Raw genomic sequence first — 18932 nt, 5'->3', positions numbered from 1 at the left:
AAAGAGAGTTACAAAGTAAATCAGCATATCACAATAATCTGTAATCAGAACTGAGTGCAACGAAACAAAAATAGATGTTCTAAGGCCATTAGAACAAAAGTTACAATATGTTGAACATTCACGAGTGTGTCAATTTCAAGCTGCGATTCCCTTCGCGAATGTTCAACATGCCATAACTTTTGTTCTAATGGGCTTAGAACATCAGTTTTTGCTTCGTTGCACTCAGTTCTGATTACAGGTTATTGTGATACACTGATATACTTTGTAACTCTCTCTGTTAAAAAAAAATCTTCCTCCCCAAAAGGCACATGAAATATTTTGTATATTAAAAACTACCGGCTATACTAGAGAAATAATTGCATATTTGAAATCAGCACACAAATATACACAAACTCACCAAGTATCATCAAAATCGATCAAGAAATAAGAAAAAAAATTTAAGAGCAGTGTCCCCACTTAAGGTAGGGGGGATGCGGGATTGCACGCGCAACCGATTGTCTTCAACGCTGCGGCGCCTCGGCTTCACCCAAGGTTTGCTCGCGCAGTGGCAAGAGGGGTTGAGTAAGAGATGGCACTGAGCTAAGGTCCCTCTATTTGCCGCTGAGTACTGAGCCGCTCCCACGTCCTGCTTCCTGGCTGAGGCCGAAATGCCTCGTTGTCTTTCGACTTGGGGAGCCGTGAGGAACACAGCTCAATCAAGTCGGGAGCCACCCAGCCGCCATCACCCCGTGTGCACCGCCCGGCTTTTTGTGGGTGACTTGCAAAGCCACGAGAGGTGAGTACGAGCATTATCGCTCTCAATCTCCTGTGCTTTCCATTTTGTTGTTGTTTTAACGTTGTCGTGTGGAACTGCTCCTCCGCTTCGTTCCTACCTGTACATTTTGTTGCGTTGGTGGCGCTTTGGCACGAATAAACGGTGTCAAGCAAGGAACTCGTCTCTGCTGCCGCTGGCCTGAAACCCGCCGCGGTCGCGACTCAACGCGAACCACGGTTTAGGGATCCAGCTCTAACTGATAGGGCTGCTGCGTAGTGCTAGTAGCGAGCGATGGACACTCCGCTAGCGCGTGGTGCGACCCAAGAACGGAATATTTTCGCACATGTGGATCTGTTCGTTAAATAGTAGCCCTTATAAAGTAAACTTACAATAAATGACAGGCCGGCTTTATCACAAGTTGAAAACAAGGCAAGGCCATTCACACACCTAAGCTGAGAAAGCATCTCAGCTCACGAAATAACAGGTTTATTCAACCCACACACACACACACACACACATGCGTGCATGCATGAACAAACAAACAATTAAACAAACAAACGCCTGAAATACTGCATTACAGCTTCAAGCACAAATGTCAAGTGGCCAGTAACTAAGTGATCATTACAGCAGCCTTTAGCTTTTGAAGGAAAATAACAAATCGCTGAAGGCGTCATTTACAGCAAGTCTGGTGGCATCAGGGTATTTGCATGATGCACTAATATTTATCATTCATCCTTCACAGACAAACTTGTATCTACACTGAAGAAAGGAAACAGACATGCTTTGCTATCAAATGAATTTCTCAAAATGAACAAACACGCCGAGAGGCACATTAACCGGTACTGAATGAGACGTGCCTTTATCTGTACAAAGCACATTATGCAGCATCACACAAAAATGCAATGGGAGCCATACCAAGCTGCTGGAAGAGCTCGTAGACAATGCAAGACGTTATCGGCAGCAGTGCACTGAGCGGTGGCTGCAGCGCCTGCCGGTCACCCGCACCGATGGAGAAGCGCACCTGAGGGCCCCCTGGGAACGACAGAAATTGGCAAGGTTGTGACAAAGCATCACAAAGCATTAATGGGCAAGGCTAGAATATCGCCCAATCACAGGATCAAGTGGTACAACAGTGATGACATCAGACGATAAGAGGCTGCTTTTACATAAGATGCCCAAGTGAACTCGGCCCTTTTGCTTGGCTGATGCCTGCTGAGGCTTCCACAATGATGCACAGTTTTAGTGAATGTAAAAGAAAAAAAGGGAGGGGGGTGCAGGGCAATGAGGCATAAGAAAGAGCGATGACGCAGTGGGAAAAAAGAATTTGCCAGTCAACGCAACTCATGTTTTTTTCTTTTCTCTTTAATTGGCCTCGCTGAAAATAAATGACTACTTACTGCTGAGCCAAGAGAACGCAAGTGCAATGCTGTGATGGAATGCACTGGATAAAAATTGAATGAAAAATTGCAGAACTACAAGGAACAAATGTGAATAGCACTATGCACTTCAATGTCTGTATTTTCCTGAATTTGCAAAGCTGTAATCATCACCAGTTTCTTAAAACATCAGCACCATTACAGAGGTACATAAACACTGAACAAATATAACATCTGCTCCTAACAAGGGTCTAAGAGGATTCCTATTGCGCATACATTGAAAAAGTGGCAGCTTAGAAAGACGAGAAGTAATCAATAAGAAACAAAGGCAGCGCAGCAAAAAATAAAATAATAATAATAATAAGTAAGCGAAGGAGGAAACAGAGGGAGAGAGAAAGTAACCAAGCACGGAATAGTGTTGCTGCTATCGCCAAAAAAAAGAAAGAGCAAGATTTAAGGCTGCTACATTAAAAAAAAAACAGAGAGAGCGAGAGAGAAATGCAAGGACAAAAAAAAGGGGACGGTCACCTGGTGCTGGCACCTGGACACAACCGAGGATGTTGCCCACGAGGGTCTCAATCTGGACCGGCAGATTGTCTATGTACACAGTGTAGATGATGCCTAGGCAGTTCTGGTCGACCAGGACACAAAGTGAGGGGGGACGGGGAAGAGCCAATGAGAAAGGGATGGGAGAAGAAAAAAAAGCAGTCAGACTGTCGCGCTTCAGCATCTCCCTCCCATCTTTCTCTCTCCCTCTATCCTTAGATGATTACGAAACACAACAGTGGGTCACTCTGAGAGTCATCCGGTAAGTCATTCCGTTGAAACTAAATTTAGTTTATCGCATGTGGAGAATCCAAGCAGCATTAACTTCCAACCGCACAAAATGTAGTGGAGAAAGTTCGACAACTGTTAAAGGGCCCCTAAACCACCCAGAGGTCGAAATTTAGTTGTAGTGTTGCAGTTGTGCCCAAGTCTACAACGAACACGTAGCCGTGAAAATTTTTCGAAATGGTGACGTAATAGCGGAGTCACACGCGTTTGATAATATAAAAGACGTTCTCGCTCGTTTCGCTCTTTCCTTCACTGTGCTCCGTTCGTCGGCTCATCTCTCATCCTAGCCAAGAGCTTCTCCTCACTGTGCGAGGAGGAAGAGCGGCGAGCACACGTACCTGCGAGCAGACAAACAGGTTTTCTAGATGATGAGCAGACGACATGTTGATGTTACGGCGAATGCCGACGGGATGAGGATTGCTGAAAGGCCCGGAGAGGAGATGGGATTGTTTCTTGAAATTTATGGGGCGCCCACGGCTCGTAGCGCTGCCACGTTTGGCATTGTTGATAGTGACGACATTCTTAACTCGATGCGCATTCACTTGAAATGTTACAAAATTACTGGAGGCGGTTTAGGGGCCCTTTGAAACTCAAATGAGCAGCGAGTTGTGCATTTGTATGCAACATTTCTGTAGTGATAAATATGCATAAAATGTGCAGCTGAAGTATATTGCACATGTTGGTCTAAGCACATACAGTTTACACAGGCATGTGTAAGAGTGCTGGAAAAAAGTGGGAGAAAAAAAAAGCAGAATTTGTATCAGTGTTCCTATCAGTGAAACAGAGAAGGACTGAACCAATGGCATGATTGTTGTGAGCCATACTGTTTAAGTATTATGGAAGTCCTTTCTGCTTGAAACTGTCAACAGTAGTGCACACAATGATTTTGAAGATGTCACCATTTTGCAAACATTTCCTAACAAACTGATCTCATCAAGGAAGTATTATATATACCTGCTATTACAATAGTGTGCAACACAAAGTATGTAGTGGAAATTTAGGAATAAGAAGAAAGTACATCATATCCTTGAGTGATGCATGTTCATGCTATCAGAACCATGAAGCATCTATATTGAGAACTAAAGTTTTCGGGACACATCACTTGCTAAGAAGCTGAATTCTCACTAAGCCTGAAACATAGCCTCTAATTAAAAGTTCCAGCCTGTAGTCATTTCTGAACCCTACACAGTTATCCATCAAATTAGAAGGACAATGCATTAACAAAGCAGAAATTGACATTGGGCATGGAACCTATGTCCTGCAGACTTTTGTCCCTGGATTTACTTCCTTGCTTCCTTGTCTGATTACTTTGTTATCATAATGTTCACCAATACCATACAGTTCCTACTCACTGATGCTCATTAATTCCGTATTATTACCAGACAGAATTAGTGCCAAAACTAGAGAGAGAGAAGTCAGTTCTTGCAGAGACTTCTTCCACATTAAACCAGAACTTCAGCATGAGTTTCCTATATGGCAATAATATCACTTCATAATTCCTTGGCTTCATATGATGGGTGTTAGCTGTCTGCAAGACCACTGGCATTTAAAAGATTGCCATAGTGCCTGAAGAACCTTCTTCGAAAGCTCTCAGCTGTCCTGTTGTTTACTCCTTACCAAAAACAGAACCTAGATGACAATGTTGTACCAACAGACCAAAAATGCACTTTACATCCCAGCCAATTCTCAAGGCTTCATGTCTGACATAAGGCAGCATAAATCCTGCATCTTGTGAGAGACAAGACAGACAACAGTGAGCATTATTGGTGCAAGATGAGTCATTGATGCTAACCAGCTTGTCCATCACACTGAATGCCAGAAGTTGAATTCCATGTGTTAAGGCAGTTAGCCCACAAAATCAGCTACTTTTTATAAATGATGTCCTTCTCAGCAGAAAGCTAGCCCCAGCAACCTCTCCTGACTTGTCATATGCCCTAATGGATGCTAACATGCAGTCACTCACATCTCACAGCCAAGCAAGCTTACCTTGAAGGCTGGCACACAGTCAAGCCGTGACACAAGCACCAGACACTTCGGGGCGTACATAAGTGAGTGGTGCTGCACTAGTGTCCCTGTACCCCCACCATTGAGGCCCGCAGCCGTGGCTGCCAGTTCATCCTGCTCATCATCTTCATCTTCTTCGTCGGGGCGTCGACGCTGCAGTGCCGCAGGCGTCAAAGCCACAGGCTCGTTGAAGGCAAGGCAGGCACAGTAGTGCCGCTGCGCGTCGATGTCTGTGAGCACAGCCACGAAGAAGTTCGGCTGGCGGCGTGCCGTGACCAGGGCCCATCCTTGTGGCTGGCAGAAGGATTCGATGCCCTCGATGAATGGTGTGTCCTTCCAGTCTTCCTCGGGAAAACGCTGCTCAATGCGCCCACAGCTCAGCCCACTCCCTGCAAAATGCACAAGGACAACAAGGTAAGAACCTACACAATGACACATGTATTTTTATCAATATATAGATATGCACAAGAGAGACAAACAGTATTTGTTCACTGCCACTGACGGTCGTTATTACTAAGTACTGTCCAGACATTGCTGACCCCTTGTGACTGCTTGAGTACATGACGACCAGTGTGACCTGTTTATTACAACCACTTTACTTTCATAATACCATCTAGCCACTGTATGCATGGGCAGCCCCATTTATTCTTGACTTAAAATAAGAAAGCTTTAGTTTCAAAGCTGAAGGAGTTATTCAGAATAAAAAAAAAAGCTGTAGTTTCTCTTGCAACTAATGACAGTTAAATCTCCTTAAACTATACATGGTTTCAAATATGGTGAAAATATATTAATTTAGTGCAGAAGAATGACAATTTGATTTGATACATTTAATGGAAAGCACACTTTATATCAATTTCGACAATCGGATAAACCTGCAAAGGTCACTCTGCCCCGAGGTGGTGGCCGCTCTATGGAATGCCTGCATCATGCAAAAGAGGCAGCTGCTCACAGGTATCACCAGAACTTCACCTAGCTGTTAGTCAGCTATAGAGTATGGCATTCAACAATTTGCTTTACGAACTTCTGTGCAGTTGGTGTGTCCTTCCGACTACTATGCTTTTAATTTACAATGAGGTCTACTCCTAGTACTGATGAATCCATTATAACTAAGTGTAATGCTGCACAGCGCCATCTGTATTTAGGAACTGAACTACTGAGTATGTTAGTAATAAGTGTTCTGTAGCGAGATTTCAGCCTCGCCACCACACGGGCCGATTACGAGGTTCCCGTGGGCCTCATAATCGTAAACCACATAGCGATTTCGGTTTCGTTTACGAGGCTCTCCAAGACGTACCTGTGCACTGCAGCAAGAGAACCGCTTTTCGATGTAGCACTTTGAAACTGTCTAAACCAGGCCGTGAAATTTTGAAGTTGTAGATTTATTTTCCGAAGCGAGAAGCAATAGGTGTCTCCTTATCGAGGCAGCCCCATGTTCAAAAGAGTTTGGTTACAGTGGCTAGTTTGGTGGAATGATCTAGTCCCGCCCACTAACAACTCCGCTGAAAAATCTGGGTTGCGATTCTGCAAGGTCAGACAAGTGGGCCAAGTTCTGTTCATTTTTATTGTTTGTCTTCCTATTTCCGCCTTGCTCCGTCTTCGACCCATTCTACGTAATCGTGGGAGCCGCCTCAAACGACGTACACACTGAGCCGGAACCACCATTCCCTCCCCAACAGCAGCACATAGAAAAAGAGGTGGAGAGAGAGAACGAGAGAACACAAAACACGAAAGCGAAGCTCGAAAGAGAGAAACATCTGCAGAGGTCACCATGTCGAATTTAGGCAACCGTAAGATCGAGCACGGCCGGTCTAGAGGCGCGTGCTCGCTCCTTCCCTTACGGCCTGCGCAGCCGCCGGGAGTACAATGGAACTTTTTCTATACAGTCACGACGGCGAGCTCCGCGTGAGGGCGTCGCGAGCCAACCGCCCAAAGCGCGTTTGGCCGCATGCGCTTCGTGTTGTAAACCAGCTGTGCCCGGCCGATTTCTCGTGCTAATTACATCTTTCCGTTGTAGCAAGCGGTGAAGGAAGTACAGGTGCGTGTGGGGACAGTCTGCCTTTCTCGGCAATCGGCAATAGAAGACGTACACGCAGCGCTACTAGCAACAACAATATTTTTTAAGACCCGACCACCTCATATTCGATGGAGGCGAAAATGCCTGAGGCCCGTGTGCTTAGATTTAGGTGCACGTAAGAGAACCCCAGCTACCACAGCAGTGCATTTTTGGTGGGCCACGCATGTTTACAACGTCAAAGAGGGGAGCCGTCACAGCTGCTTTGACCCACATTGTCAAGGAGAAGGCGCTACCTTCAAAAGACGTGGGCATTCGCGACGAAAACATTGAAGAAGCGGCGGTGCCTATTCCGGAAGATGTTATTGAGGAACTTGAAGCTCTGCGAGAACCTCCTCCCAAACCACCGAACTCTGTTGCCTATTCAGGCTTGGTGTATGTAGGTGGTTACATTGCCCAAACTCATCACTGATGTCGGTTGCGAAACATGCGCCATGCTAGTGACGACAAACAAAACGAGCAGTCCCTATCATCCGTCAGCAAGAAGCCTATGATCTACACTACCCAAAGCCGGAGTTACTATCAATGCTGGACACATTTGTGACGTTCTTCGAGAAAGCAGTCAAATATCTTCCTCGAACGAAATCCTCGAGACTCTGCAATTGACTGTTGAGCCATACCTTGAAGATTCGCCACTTCTGGACTGTCCGGAAGGTGTGGACAAGAGTCACGCGAGAGTGCTGGCTCATATTATTTCTGAGAAGTTTCTCCGGATTCTTCTTATTAACTACACAAAAAAGTTAACAGATCAGAGTTTTATTCACAAGCCCTCGCGGAAGCATATCAGGCTGTGACAGACTTGACTCCTTTAAACTGTGATCGTCACTACAGTGTTTTACCAGCAGTAACATTCTGTTTCCCATTGAAAGGATTCTCTGAAAGTTTTTTATGTTTCCTCTTCGTCTGCAGCATGTCCGTCCCCATTATGCAATGACTTTCACTTTTTTGAAGTATTTGTTTCAATATTAAAGCACGAATTAAGATGCCTCCAACAAAAAATGTGCAATTTTGTTATTTTCAAGTACAGCGACGGCCGGCACATACATTTTAAATAAACATTTCCTAAACCATGATTAAACCGTTTCCTCAACCAAATGCAATGTTCATCCTCTTACTTATTCTCGAAGTTACAGAAACCTAAAAAAAACAAGGCTGTGTTGTAACCGCGTCGATGCTTTGCCGAGCAACAGAAGCGGGCTTATGAGCGGCCTGCGCCACCACTTCAGTAAAGCGGAATTTACCAGAGTCATCATATATACTTGCTACCATGTTTCTATCGCATTGGTACCATGAATACCATATAGAGTAACTTCAGAAAACGCCACGGTAAGTCGGAAGCCGAGCACTCCCTGCGCGCGCCAGCCTCCGCAACGGCCGGTAGTGAGTTGGGGAGCAGTTAGAGTTACTGTATATGCATATACAGTAACTCTAGGGAGCAGTTGGCTCGGAGCGCCCCCACGAAATTGCGGCCATAGGTAGCAACAGCCCCCCGTGCGCAGGCCGTAAAGGAAGGAGCGAGCGCGCGCCTCTAGACCGGCCGTGGATCGAGTGACCGCCCTGGGCAAACCAACCATGCGTGACCGATCGTTAAACGAAGGACGCAGCCAGGTGAAGGAAAGGAAAATGAGATAAGTAAAGGGAGAGGGTGTATTGGAAAGCAAAATAAAAAAAATAATAAGCGAACAAGGCACCACTTTCTGAGTAATAGGGAACGAAGATAAGCAGAGACGATGGGCTTATGGTGGGTACTAAACCTTTGTAAGATTGGATACAAAGGGTTGGTACGGAGAAAAAAATAGGCGAGCGTGTGTGTGCGTGTATGGGTGGGGGCTGAAGTCTAGAAAGCGCTGAAGGCAATGTTCAGGAACAGAACCTTACAAAGTGAGTACCGGCCCCACCACCATCCACAGTATTCAAGCCAGTCGGTGCCTGCGGACGGGGGAGCGGGTGGCGGCCCTGCTACCCGGCGTGGAGCCGGTGACCCGTGAGCAAAAGCACGGCGAGCGTGAGAGAACGGAAACAAAGCGGCGTGCACACCCAAAACGCCAAGGTCGGTCGCTCCCCCGCACCTTGACAGGCAGGCGCGCACAAACGCGGACAATGACACGCGCGCCGCGCACATACAGCAAAGAAACAAAACAAGAGCTACACGGCGTCGCACGTCTCGTAGACTTCGCCTCCGCTTCTCCGAACGATTTTGCTGTATTCGTCGCCTCTGCTTCGGTTGACGCGGCCTCCCGCCACGATCGGCGCACGTGTCGTTGGCGCTGAGCGGGGCACAAGTAATTTGTAGGAGGCGGTGATTGCAAGTCATAGGCGTAAACAGGAGAAGGGGCTCAAACGCCCACTTTGAAAATTAGATTTTGGATGTATGTATGTATGTAAAACACATTAGCACACAATATAAACACCCCCGAACGCGAGATAAAATACTATTTACGCCCCTGCTGTAAATTGTTGTTGAAAATGCAAAAAGAAAATAAATTAGTTCGGCTATCACGACGCAAGCCACTGTTCAGCAAAGTACGGCTAGTACGGCTTTCACTAATGAAGAGCGCGGCCATTTTATTGATCAGCCCGAGCAAGGCTGGAGCGTTTCAACACGTTTGAAGTGCCAAATCCTGATTAGCGCCAGGAATCGACGAAAAAACAAAACAAAAAAAAAAAGCATCCAAGAAACGGAAGCGAAGGCAGAACATGAATCTGTCAATATTATTTACTGTTCCCTTCGTGTAAAGAGTCAGATGACACGACGAGTAAAATACCCGCCGCATGGTCGCGCTACCGGTGCTAGTCTGAATGGGCCTTTTGGCGTGGACGGTCACGCACGCCGTCAAGTAGTGTTATGAAGGTACACGTTGGCCTCTATGCCCAGTTTCCCCAAAAGACGATTCTGGAGAAGTCAATCAGAGCCAAATCCAACGAACGCCTGAAACCTCCACTACGACCGGCCTTTTAACAACGTTCCCTCGAAGTACGGTTGAAAACCATGCAGATCAAGTGCGGCCATGTGCGGGGCGTGTCCTGGACCCCAGTTGTGCAACTCTATCTAAAGTGCTCCTGGTCATACGTGTCAAAGCAAAACGGTACGGTTAGGGTAGCACAGTCATTGAACCACGTGCAACCCTGGCGTTGTTTCGATGAAGGCGAGCTGCGTGGCACCATATCTGTTCCTAAATACTGACTGTTGAATCCGCTTCAACTGAACAGGCGGCAAGACAGCTCCGAAAACAGCCACCCTGCACAGCCCTTCGACGAAAGGGCTCGCAAGCAGGAGACGACCGCACGGGTCTCCGGCACGTGATCCCGTGCCACGCAAATATCTCACGCGACTAAGAAACGCGTGACTTCTCTTGCGTACAGGCTGCCTTTGTCCTTTATTCAGCCGGAGAATCGCCGCAGCGTGTTGGGCCGGCTCTGGTCTGGCAAGGTCACCGGATGGATGGATGGATGCTATGAGCGTCCCCTTTATAACGGGGCGGTGACATGTCTGCCACCAGGCTCGAAGGCGAAAAAAAAGAAAGAAAAAAAATAAACTTCCTTGTTTCATGTTGTCCTAATGCCTTATCTACATTGATTAAATCTACGTTATTATACCAAAAAATATAAATTCACGGTCCTTCTCTCTGCCTCTTAAGGCAGAATGACCTTTTTTTTTTCCCAGTTATTTATTTTTGTACTTTATCTCTACTTTTCTGCCACCAATACTCTAACCGTCTCTTACTTATTTCTATCGCGGACGTGTTCAGCTTTCCATTGTTGTCCCTAAAACCCAAGGCTTCATGTAGACTCGTGCCCACACGTATACCTGGGTGAATATCGCCACATTCAATCAGTACATGTTCCATCGTTTCCTTAGTTCCCCCGCAGCATGTACATTGTTCTTCTTCGTTGCTGAATTTCGCTTTATAACTACGCGTTCTAAGGCAGCCCGACCTTGCTTCAAACAGTAAAGCGCTTCCCCTTGAATTATCATAAAACCTTTCCCTCCTTATTTCGTTTTTTCCTTTTCGGTAGTTACTCAGAGCCGGCTTCTTTTCCATCGCTGTCATCCAATAAGTCCTCTCCGCCTCTCTGACCTTCCGCTTAATGCTCCTTGTTGTCATATCGCCCGCACTGCCAGCCGTATATTTACTGGTGAGCCTCCTAGTTCTTTTTCTCCACTGCGTGTCAACGCTTTTTCTATACAAATACCTGAAAACCTTCTCTGCCCATCTACTCTCCTTCATTTTCCTCAGCCTCTCTTCGAATCTCATTTTGCTCTGCGCCTCCCTCACTTCAAAGCCTGTCCATCCCATATCACCCTTTACCGCCTCATTTGTCGTCTTCCCGTGAGCGCCCAACGCGAGGCGGCCCACCGTCCTTTGATTTACATCCATTCCTGATTGCATCTCTGACTTCATGCACACCACTGAGTTCCCAAATGTAAGCCCCGGAACCATCACACCCTTCCACAGCCCTCGAAGCACCTCGTACCTATTGTATCCCCATAAAGCTCTGTGCTTCATAATTGCAGCATTCCTCTTTCCCTTTGCTACCGATGCTTTCTCTTGTACTTTCATATATCTATCCCCCTCATTTACCCATACTCCGAGGTACTTGTACTCGCTTACCCTCGGTATTTTTTGGCCCTGTATTAAGACCGTATGGTCTCCGTGATCATTGAATACCATCAATCCACATTTTGTTGCACTAAATCCTAGTCCTAGAGCCTCACACTCCCTTCCGCATATATCTGCCAGTCGCTGTATATCATCTTGACTGTCATCAGCATCGAAAAACAGCGCTATCAGCAGCGCGGCGACGAGAGGCGCAAAGTCTTCGAACGTTTCCACAGCTGGAAAACTGCAGAGGACATCGAGAGCAGGGTTGCCAGGTCGAAAAGACAAAAAAAATAGCAAGAAAATTGGAAAAACTAGCCAGTAAGTAGCCAACTCTAGCCAAGAGCAGTAAAGGTAGCCAAAAGTAGCCAACTTCAAAGCTTTTATTTAAACGACTAATTGCAAAAGCTTTCGGCGAAAGTGTAAAAATTCACAGAATGAACACTTCAAAATCATAATTACCGAGATTCAAACATAAATTGTTGGCTTTAGCAATCATTTCGTGCAAGATGGCGAGATCTTTGCACTGTTAAAAAAAAAAATGACACTCTCTTCACGCGTGCTGCATGAATCTTAAAACGACTAGGAGAAACCACAATAAAGATGAGTAAGGCATGACTCCGCTGAAAATCACAGCTTCTGGGATTGAAGCATCAGTTATAGTCAATTACGCAATAATTTCTTGCGTGATGACAAATTCCGAGCAGTCAATATTCCCGAGCAGTTCGTCAGATATCCGATTTCTAATGTCGATGAGTGCAGACCGCCCTGGAAGCGGAGCGCTTTCGATTCCTGTTCACTTCCAACTGCGGTTTAAACTAGCGTTCTGCAATGCGTAGTCTGCGAAATGGGGCCCCATGGACGGTTTTCCCTCAGTCACCGCCACATATTCAAATGCATTTACTGTTGTTTTCGCACGCGAAGGCTGCTTGATTGGCAGATTATAAGGGTGTACTAGTAATATTTATTTTATGATCGCCACCATTGTCCCGTGGCCTTGCTTAGGCCACTGAGCCATCCTTTTCATTAAAGTTCATTGCCTCTATAATCAAAGTGAAAAATACAATTTTGGGAACTGGAAATATGCGTTGGCTGCCATGTTTTGCCACCACATACTCGAACGCCAGCAGCTGCGACGTCACCAGATCATAGGTCGGCAAAAAGTGTGGAGCTCACTCAGACTCACTCATGAAATATATTTTGCCCTGAGAGCTCACTCGGACTCAGACTCACCAAATTTTTTCTCCACCGGACTCACTCGGACTCAGACTCACCGAAATTTTTCTCAGCCGGACTCACTCGGACTCAAACTCACCAAAATTTTTCTCACTCGAACTCACTCAGACTCAGACTCATGGCTCGATCTGAGTCTGAGTGAGTCTGAGTGAGTCGACTCATGAGTGAGTTTGCCGACCTATGCACCAGATATCGATAATTTGGTTCAAATTGAGGGAACAAGAAAATAGCCAAAACGTAGCCCAGACATTTTTTTATCTCTCTTTTTGGCAAGAACACTTGCCAAGCACTGTTATAGCTAAAGAAAGGTGTCACCAGCAGAGCCACTGTGACCCACCGCGCACAGTTCCTGACTTCGCCACTAAGACTCCGCCCATCATCACTTTATTGTTGTTTTTGTTGTCTCCTTTGGTGTAGGAGCACTTGCCCTCATTTTGCTCGCAGCGCTCTGGAGAGCGTAGACAACTGCACGCGTGTTTTTAATGCCCGATATACTCTATTTTACAAGCTTTACCATATAAGTACGTGAAACGTATTACAGTACAACGGTGCTCCATCGTGCGATCGGAAAACAGCAGCAAAAAATGCCCGTTCGTAATTGCGCAACTAAAGCATTACGTAGCGCTTCGTGTCGTTCCCGTCTTGTTTCTTCATCCGTGTCCGACGACAATTCACACGACTCTCGCTTCGCGGACAAACACGCTGTCTTTCGCGACTCAGAATTCGAGCTCCACGTGCAGTTCCCAACATCCGCAGTCTATGCATGCATGCATGCATGCATGCTTTCGCGATTGCGCAGGCATGAGCAAAACCGCACGGGGCCATTTCGATTCCATTACTCCAATGCAGTGGATGTTGCGTAATACGCGTCGCAGTCGAATGCGGGCCGTGGCTTTAGCAGTGTGCAGCACTGCAAAAAAGAGAGAGCCGAATTGCACGCGGTCTACTGGCAAACCCGTTTACCACGTCCGGCTAATGGATCCGAACAGACCTCTCGAACACAGTAAAAACCAGAAGCTCGAGATTTAAAAAAAAAGAAAAAAAAAAGAAGTACACGAAACGCGTGTGCAATAAACTAAGCGAAGATTTTGAAATATAACCAAGAAACGCGTATACCGTCCAACAGCTTTCGCGAATCTGCACAGCTGCAGGCAGCACGCGCGAGCGAGAGAGATTGGGTCCCGTTTCGTACGCGTTCGTCTCTCGCTCGACTCAATGCGAATTGAATCACAATGAGCCACCAGCAGCTGCAGGCTGCACGCATCCGCGAGGGCACGCGCGAATTCGCGCGGCTAAAACCTGGCGTGACTTTGCTTCCCCCCTCGTGCGGGCAGCGACGCAACGCGCGCGTGTCATACGGGCAAGCCTTCGGCGCAAGGAGCTCAAGCTCCATAGATTGGAACAGAGGCTATAAATAAATCGATGGGCGGATTGCGTCGTGTACTCATGAAGAATGCGAAACAGTGCGGACAGCAGCTGCGCGGAGAGCTAACCGCGTAGGCAGCGGCTGCCTACGAAATCTTCGAAAATGGCAAGACTATGTCGGGTTAAGCTTTATACGTGTTGACAAAACTACGCTCCTTCGACATTCAAACTTCGTCCAGCTGCATAACTCACCCAGGAGAGGAAACAATAAAAGTCATGGTCCAGCGCTTCAGAAAGCTGAGCCTTGCTGAATGAAGAAGAGGTAAGAAATAAGCATTTACGATTTTGTTTCTTTTTTCCTTAATAAGCTGAATTTCTCCGTCTCACACAGCTGAAGCAGACAGAAATGACACGAAATGATAACTGAGTGGAGACGCTACTGATAACTTCTTGCACGAGCCCCCCATGACTTCATGGGTCTCGAGGGCGTCTTCCAGCTCGGGCATACCAACACTATTTATTTACTCAACGTGAGTTGATGAGCTGATTTAGGGCCTCCAAAAGCTACATGTATTACACATACACGAAATACCCAAAAGGAATAACTAGGAAATTTGCAGAGATGGAGTCAATCTTCCGGTGAAAGATATCACTAATTGTTGATGGCGGTGGGGGGTGTCCAACAGTGGGCATCACTATGATGGTGGTGATTATCACGATAATAACGACGACGACGACAACATTTGAGAAAGTTAACGGGACGAGAAACGCAGATGACATCACTTCGGAACCCACCTGTGGGAACATGTCTTTTCGTACATTTCCTTCCATTTTGCCTTGTTACTTCTGCACTTACATAACGGTTCATTTCACCTACGCTTTCTCTGAATTCGTTGCGCGTTTGCTGAATTCGTACGGCCGTAGCCTCAACGATTGTCTTTCACGACTTCTGTATGGCCTTTTCAGTGTAGCGCACTACGAGGGCCGCCTTCAGACAGGGCACCAGGAGACGCGGGCACGCGCGCGCCGCCGCGGCTCTTCGAAGGCACAAAAGAGTGCGTGCCGCCGCGGCGCACGTGTCCGCGGCCATCAACGGACGTCAGAGCGTGGCCCCGTTCACACAACCGCTTCTTCTCCCGTCACGCCGGGGTGCAAGCTTCCGTCAGGGGAGAGAAGAAAGGTTTTCTTCCTGACGAACGCCGAAACGAAAATCGGGCGCCGACGACGTGGAGGCTTCGTCCACGGCCTTGTCTTTTCTCATTGCGCTCGCGCATTTCCACCGAATTCAGACGCTAAATTGCCAGAGGCGTAAGCTTTGTGCGCTTGCAATAACACTTGAGCAAATTGTAATACGGCGGCAGCCGGCCAAAACACAATTTACCTCACTTATTGCCTACAGTGTAACCGCGGCTCCTCTCTCTGGAATGGTAGCGATAGACATGAATACGACGAAAAAAAAATTGACAGTCCCTACAGCTAACGCTAAGGAGAGCACAGGCTTAAGCGTCTGCTCTCACGATGACGTTAAATTTGACGTTCTCAGTCGACTGCATTGCCTCACCCCCCTGGGGCTGCGCCAGGGGGGAGGGCCGTCCCCCCAAAATTTTCGCACTTGGTTTGAATTTGGTTTCCTATATAAGTGCCGTGAGTTGAGACGAATAAATGAGTGAAGTGAACTACGTACAACGCTTGCGGCGCTTGAATGCTCCAGTTTCATGCGCCCGGTCTGAGTCGAGCCAGCGCCTCGTCGAGCACAAGCGAACGGTTAAACTAACTTTTGTAAAACGATGCCGTTCCCCCATATTTTATTGCGATAGCAATTATATGGACAGTCTCGGCTGGATTTTGCCGTCGCCGTCGCCGTCATGCACCGTATATGTATAAGTATGTATATATATATAAAAGCCCCAAAGAAAAATAATTCAGAAAAATGCTTCCGAAGCGCGGAATCGAACCAGGGACCTCTTGTTCCGCAGCGAGTGGCGCTATCCACTACGCCACGAAACGCAGATCCTCCACGTAGCTAACGGCGAGCGTTATATACATACCCTTTACCGTTGGACGGACTCACAGACGGCAGGCGATAATAAGCTTTCTTCATTACCAGCGAGATGGCGCTAGCAGCGCGACGGGCGCATTTAAAAGTCGTCGTCGAGCTCGCTCACTTATTTGCGCAGCGAGAACATTGCCCTTCCGTTGTCTGCTCGCGCGGTTTTCTCGCGGTGAGGGGAACAGGAATGTTTCACGCTTTCACCGTGATGTCCGCGCTCATGTTACCGAGCGTAGGAAAGTCACTCGAGCTGAAGGGACGCCGCTAAACGAACAAACAGAAGATGAGCGCGAACTATCAAGTGTCACAGCTCGACAGTTGAAGCACGCTAGTTTCCTTCGCTGCTTCGGCCGCCTTTGCAACAGGAACGCTGTTCAAACTGAGATTATCCATTGGCGAGCCTCACTTCGTATAGCATTAATTTCTTGCTATCGCATTCATTGCTTCGCCCTTGCGGCGAAACTGTGACTTTTTTTCTCTCTCTCTTTCCGAACGCATTAAACATTTTCTAAACAGTCGGCTGCGACAACATTCGGAGACGTACGCGTGAGAGCGCACAAAAAACCTCAAAGTCGCGTTAACACGCGGCTTCCTTTCGAGCTGATTTCGAGCAAGACGAGAAGCACAACCACAACACGCCCGTTCCGGTTCATGACCGCGACGCGGCTTCGCCCCCGAAAGAAGACGTTCCGCCCTGCTCAGAAAAAAAAAAAAAAAAAAAGCCACGCACACACGCCCATGCGTATGGGTGTGTATGCGTTTTCTCAACAAGCAAAGTATGCCCAACGACCACAGCGCGGTCGTCATCATCGCACGCTCCATTGAAGAACCAGAAGCGAACGCGCCCCGCGCGCACACACCCGCAAACATGCAACGCTGCGCTACGACACAGCGCATTCTTGGCCCGTGACGACGACAACGAGCGTCTTGCGGCAAAGCCCACCGCCTGTCTGGTGGATCCGACAGCGACGGCGGCGAAGCTTGCGACCAAGCTTTGCTTACGAAACTCGACGCGACCCGATCGAGACAGGAGTTAAGCCTCGTGCGGCTAAGTCGAGTAAGAGGACCTGACCGCGCTTACGCGTATGTTCCGAAGCGGATCGGATGAGTCGACCGTACCCGCCTTCTACGATCGCTCAGCACGACCACGAGTTTGAGAGCCCGACGATAGGTTTCCAGCCCGACAAGCGAACTCGAGCCGCCTTCGCAGTGTTCAACCCAATAAGGGCAGTACAAGGACGGTTGAGTCGGCATGTTAGGCCGGAAAAGGTCGTTGACGGGAGTGCGTTGATTCGCCCGACCAGTTTGGTAACATGCAAGTCAGTAAACGTGGTCGGATCGCGGGTTCACCTTAGTGAACTTCATGTTCAAGCTCGATCCGGTTGAGTCGAGTTCCATTAAACGAAGCTAGAAAGAAATAGATCACGTGTCGACAGAGCCGCAGCGGTGGTTCAGCTCGACCAACACCCTCTGGTGCTTGCTCGACCCACCTACGCCGAGTTCATGTGTACGAAGTTTTCAAGAAAGTGGACCCTCGACATGGTAAGTTAGTCCAAATGCATTGCAGCGATAAAACAGTATAATGGTATATCCCAGGCTTTAGAGGCGGTCCGTAACCCGTTCAGAGTGTATACATACAGCACGGAAATACGTTAGCGAGGTTAACGGGATGAAAGGCTTGCCATTATGCGTTTTAATTTAAAGCCTGGGCGCAAATGTTCAATGGATCAAGACAGCTAGGTGAATTAAAAGGAAAAATTGTTTGTACATGCCAACACACACATTTGTGCACAGAGGCGAGCGGGAGGGCAGCGAGGACTTCGACTGTTTTTGTAGCGTTAGCTACACTTGCCTATCCGGAGCCGATTTCGCGTGGATGGTCATGAGCCGTGCTGCGCATGCGCGAGGATCAGTGATGTCACACAGCTGGGTCACCGGAGCTGGAATCTCACGCGCTCTCCGCCACCGCCGCTGCTGGTCTGCGCGTTCGGGAGGAGTGGAGTCAATACCCGGAAACTAGCCAGTGGAGTGGCGTCGTAGGCGCGGCAGACACGCTGGCGCCGGCGCGCGCGCAGACTCCGCCACCACCGCGCGCGGCTCGCCGCTGCTGGTCTGCGCCGCATTCGAGAGGAGTGACGTCGTAGCCATAGACACAGTGGCGCCGGCGCGCGCGCGCAGCTATTCGCCTTCGCTGTGCAGTCGCCGTCTGACACCGCGCTGGGGCCGCTTGATAGCGCCTCTGACTGGCGTTTGCAGGTGGGTAACGCCATGGAGAAGGAGAGCGCAAATGCTGCTCGACGGCGCAGAAGAGCCGAGAAGCTTATCTCATCGGATCCCGAAGTAGTTGCCTGGCAATTAACGGTTCAGCGTACGAAGAATGAACAGAAGAAGGCTAATAATCCTAGACAATCTGGAAAGCTAAGAATATTCAGCTGAACCTTTGCTAACGCTACGTATATCCTGGCATAGCCGAGCTAAGCCACTGCAATTTTTTTTTTCTTTCATTCCTTTTTCAACGTGAATTTCTGCCCTTGGAATTCGCACTTCCAACTTGCCCCTTGTGAACTCTTCTCCGCGTAATTAAAACTTTCCGGCTATTGGAGATGTTAGCCAGAGCCACGGCGGCGGACTTGGAACATAT

At 47.9% G+C, this 18932-nt stretch overlaps 1 protein-coding gene across 1 annotated transcript in view; it reads right to left on the bottom strand.

The window, feature by feature from the left end:
- Positions 1-18932, bottom strand: part of LOC119383478 (myotubularin-related protein 5-like) — a 141110-nt gene that overhangs the window by 76970 nt on the left and 45208 nt on the right. The window contains 3 exon segments of the mRNA XM_049412532.1: positions 1670-1786; positions 2659-2761; positions 4951-5357. Of these exon segments, the coding sequence (XP_049268489.1) occupies positions 1670-1786; positions 2659-2761; positions 4951-5357 (627 nt within the window).

This window comes from Rhipicephalus sanguineus, chromosome 2 (genome assembly GCF_013339695.2).
Source record: "Rhipicephalus sanguineus isolate Rsan-2018 chromosome 2, BIME_Rsan_1.4, whole genome shotgun sequence".
Taxonomy (NCBI): Eukaryota; Metazoa; Arthropoda; class Arachnida; order Ixodida; family Ixodidae; genus Rhipicephalus; species Rhipicephalus sanguineus.
This window is presented reverse-complemented; position numbering and strand designations above follow the sequence as displayed.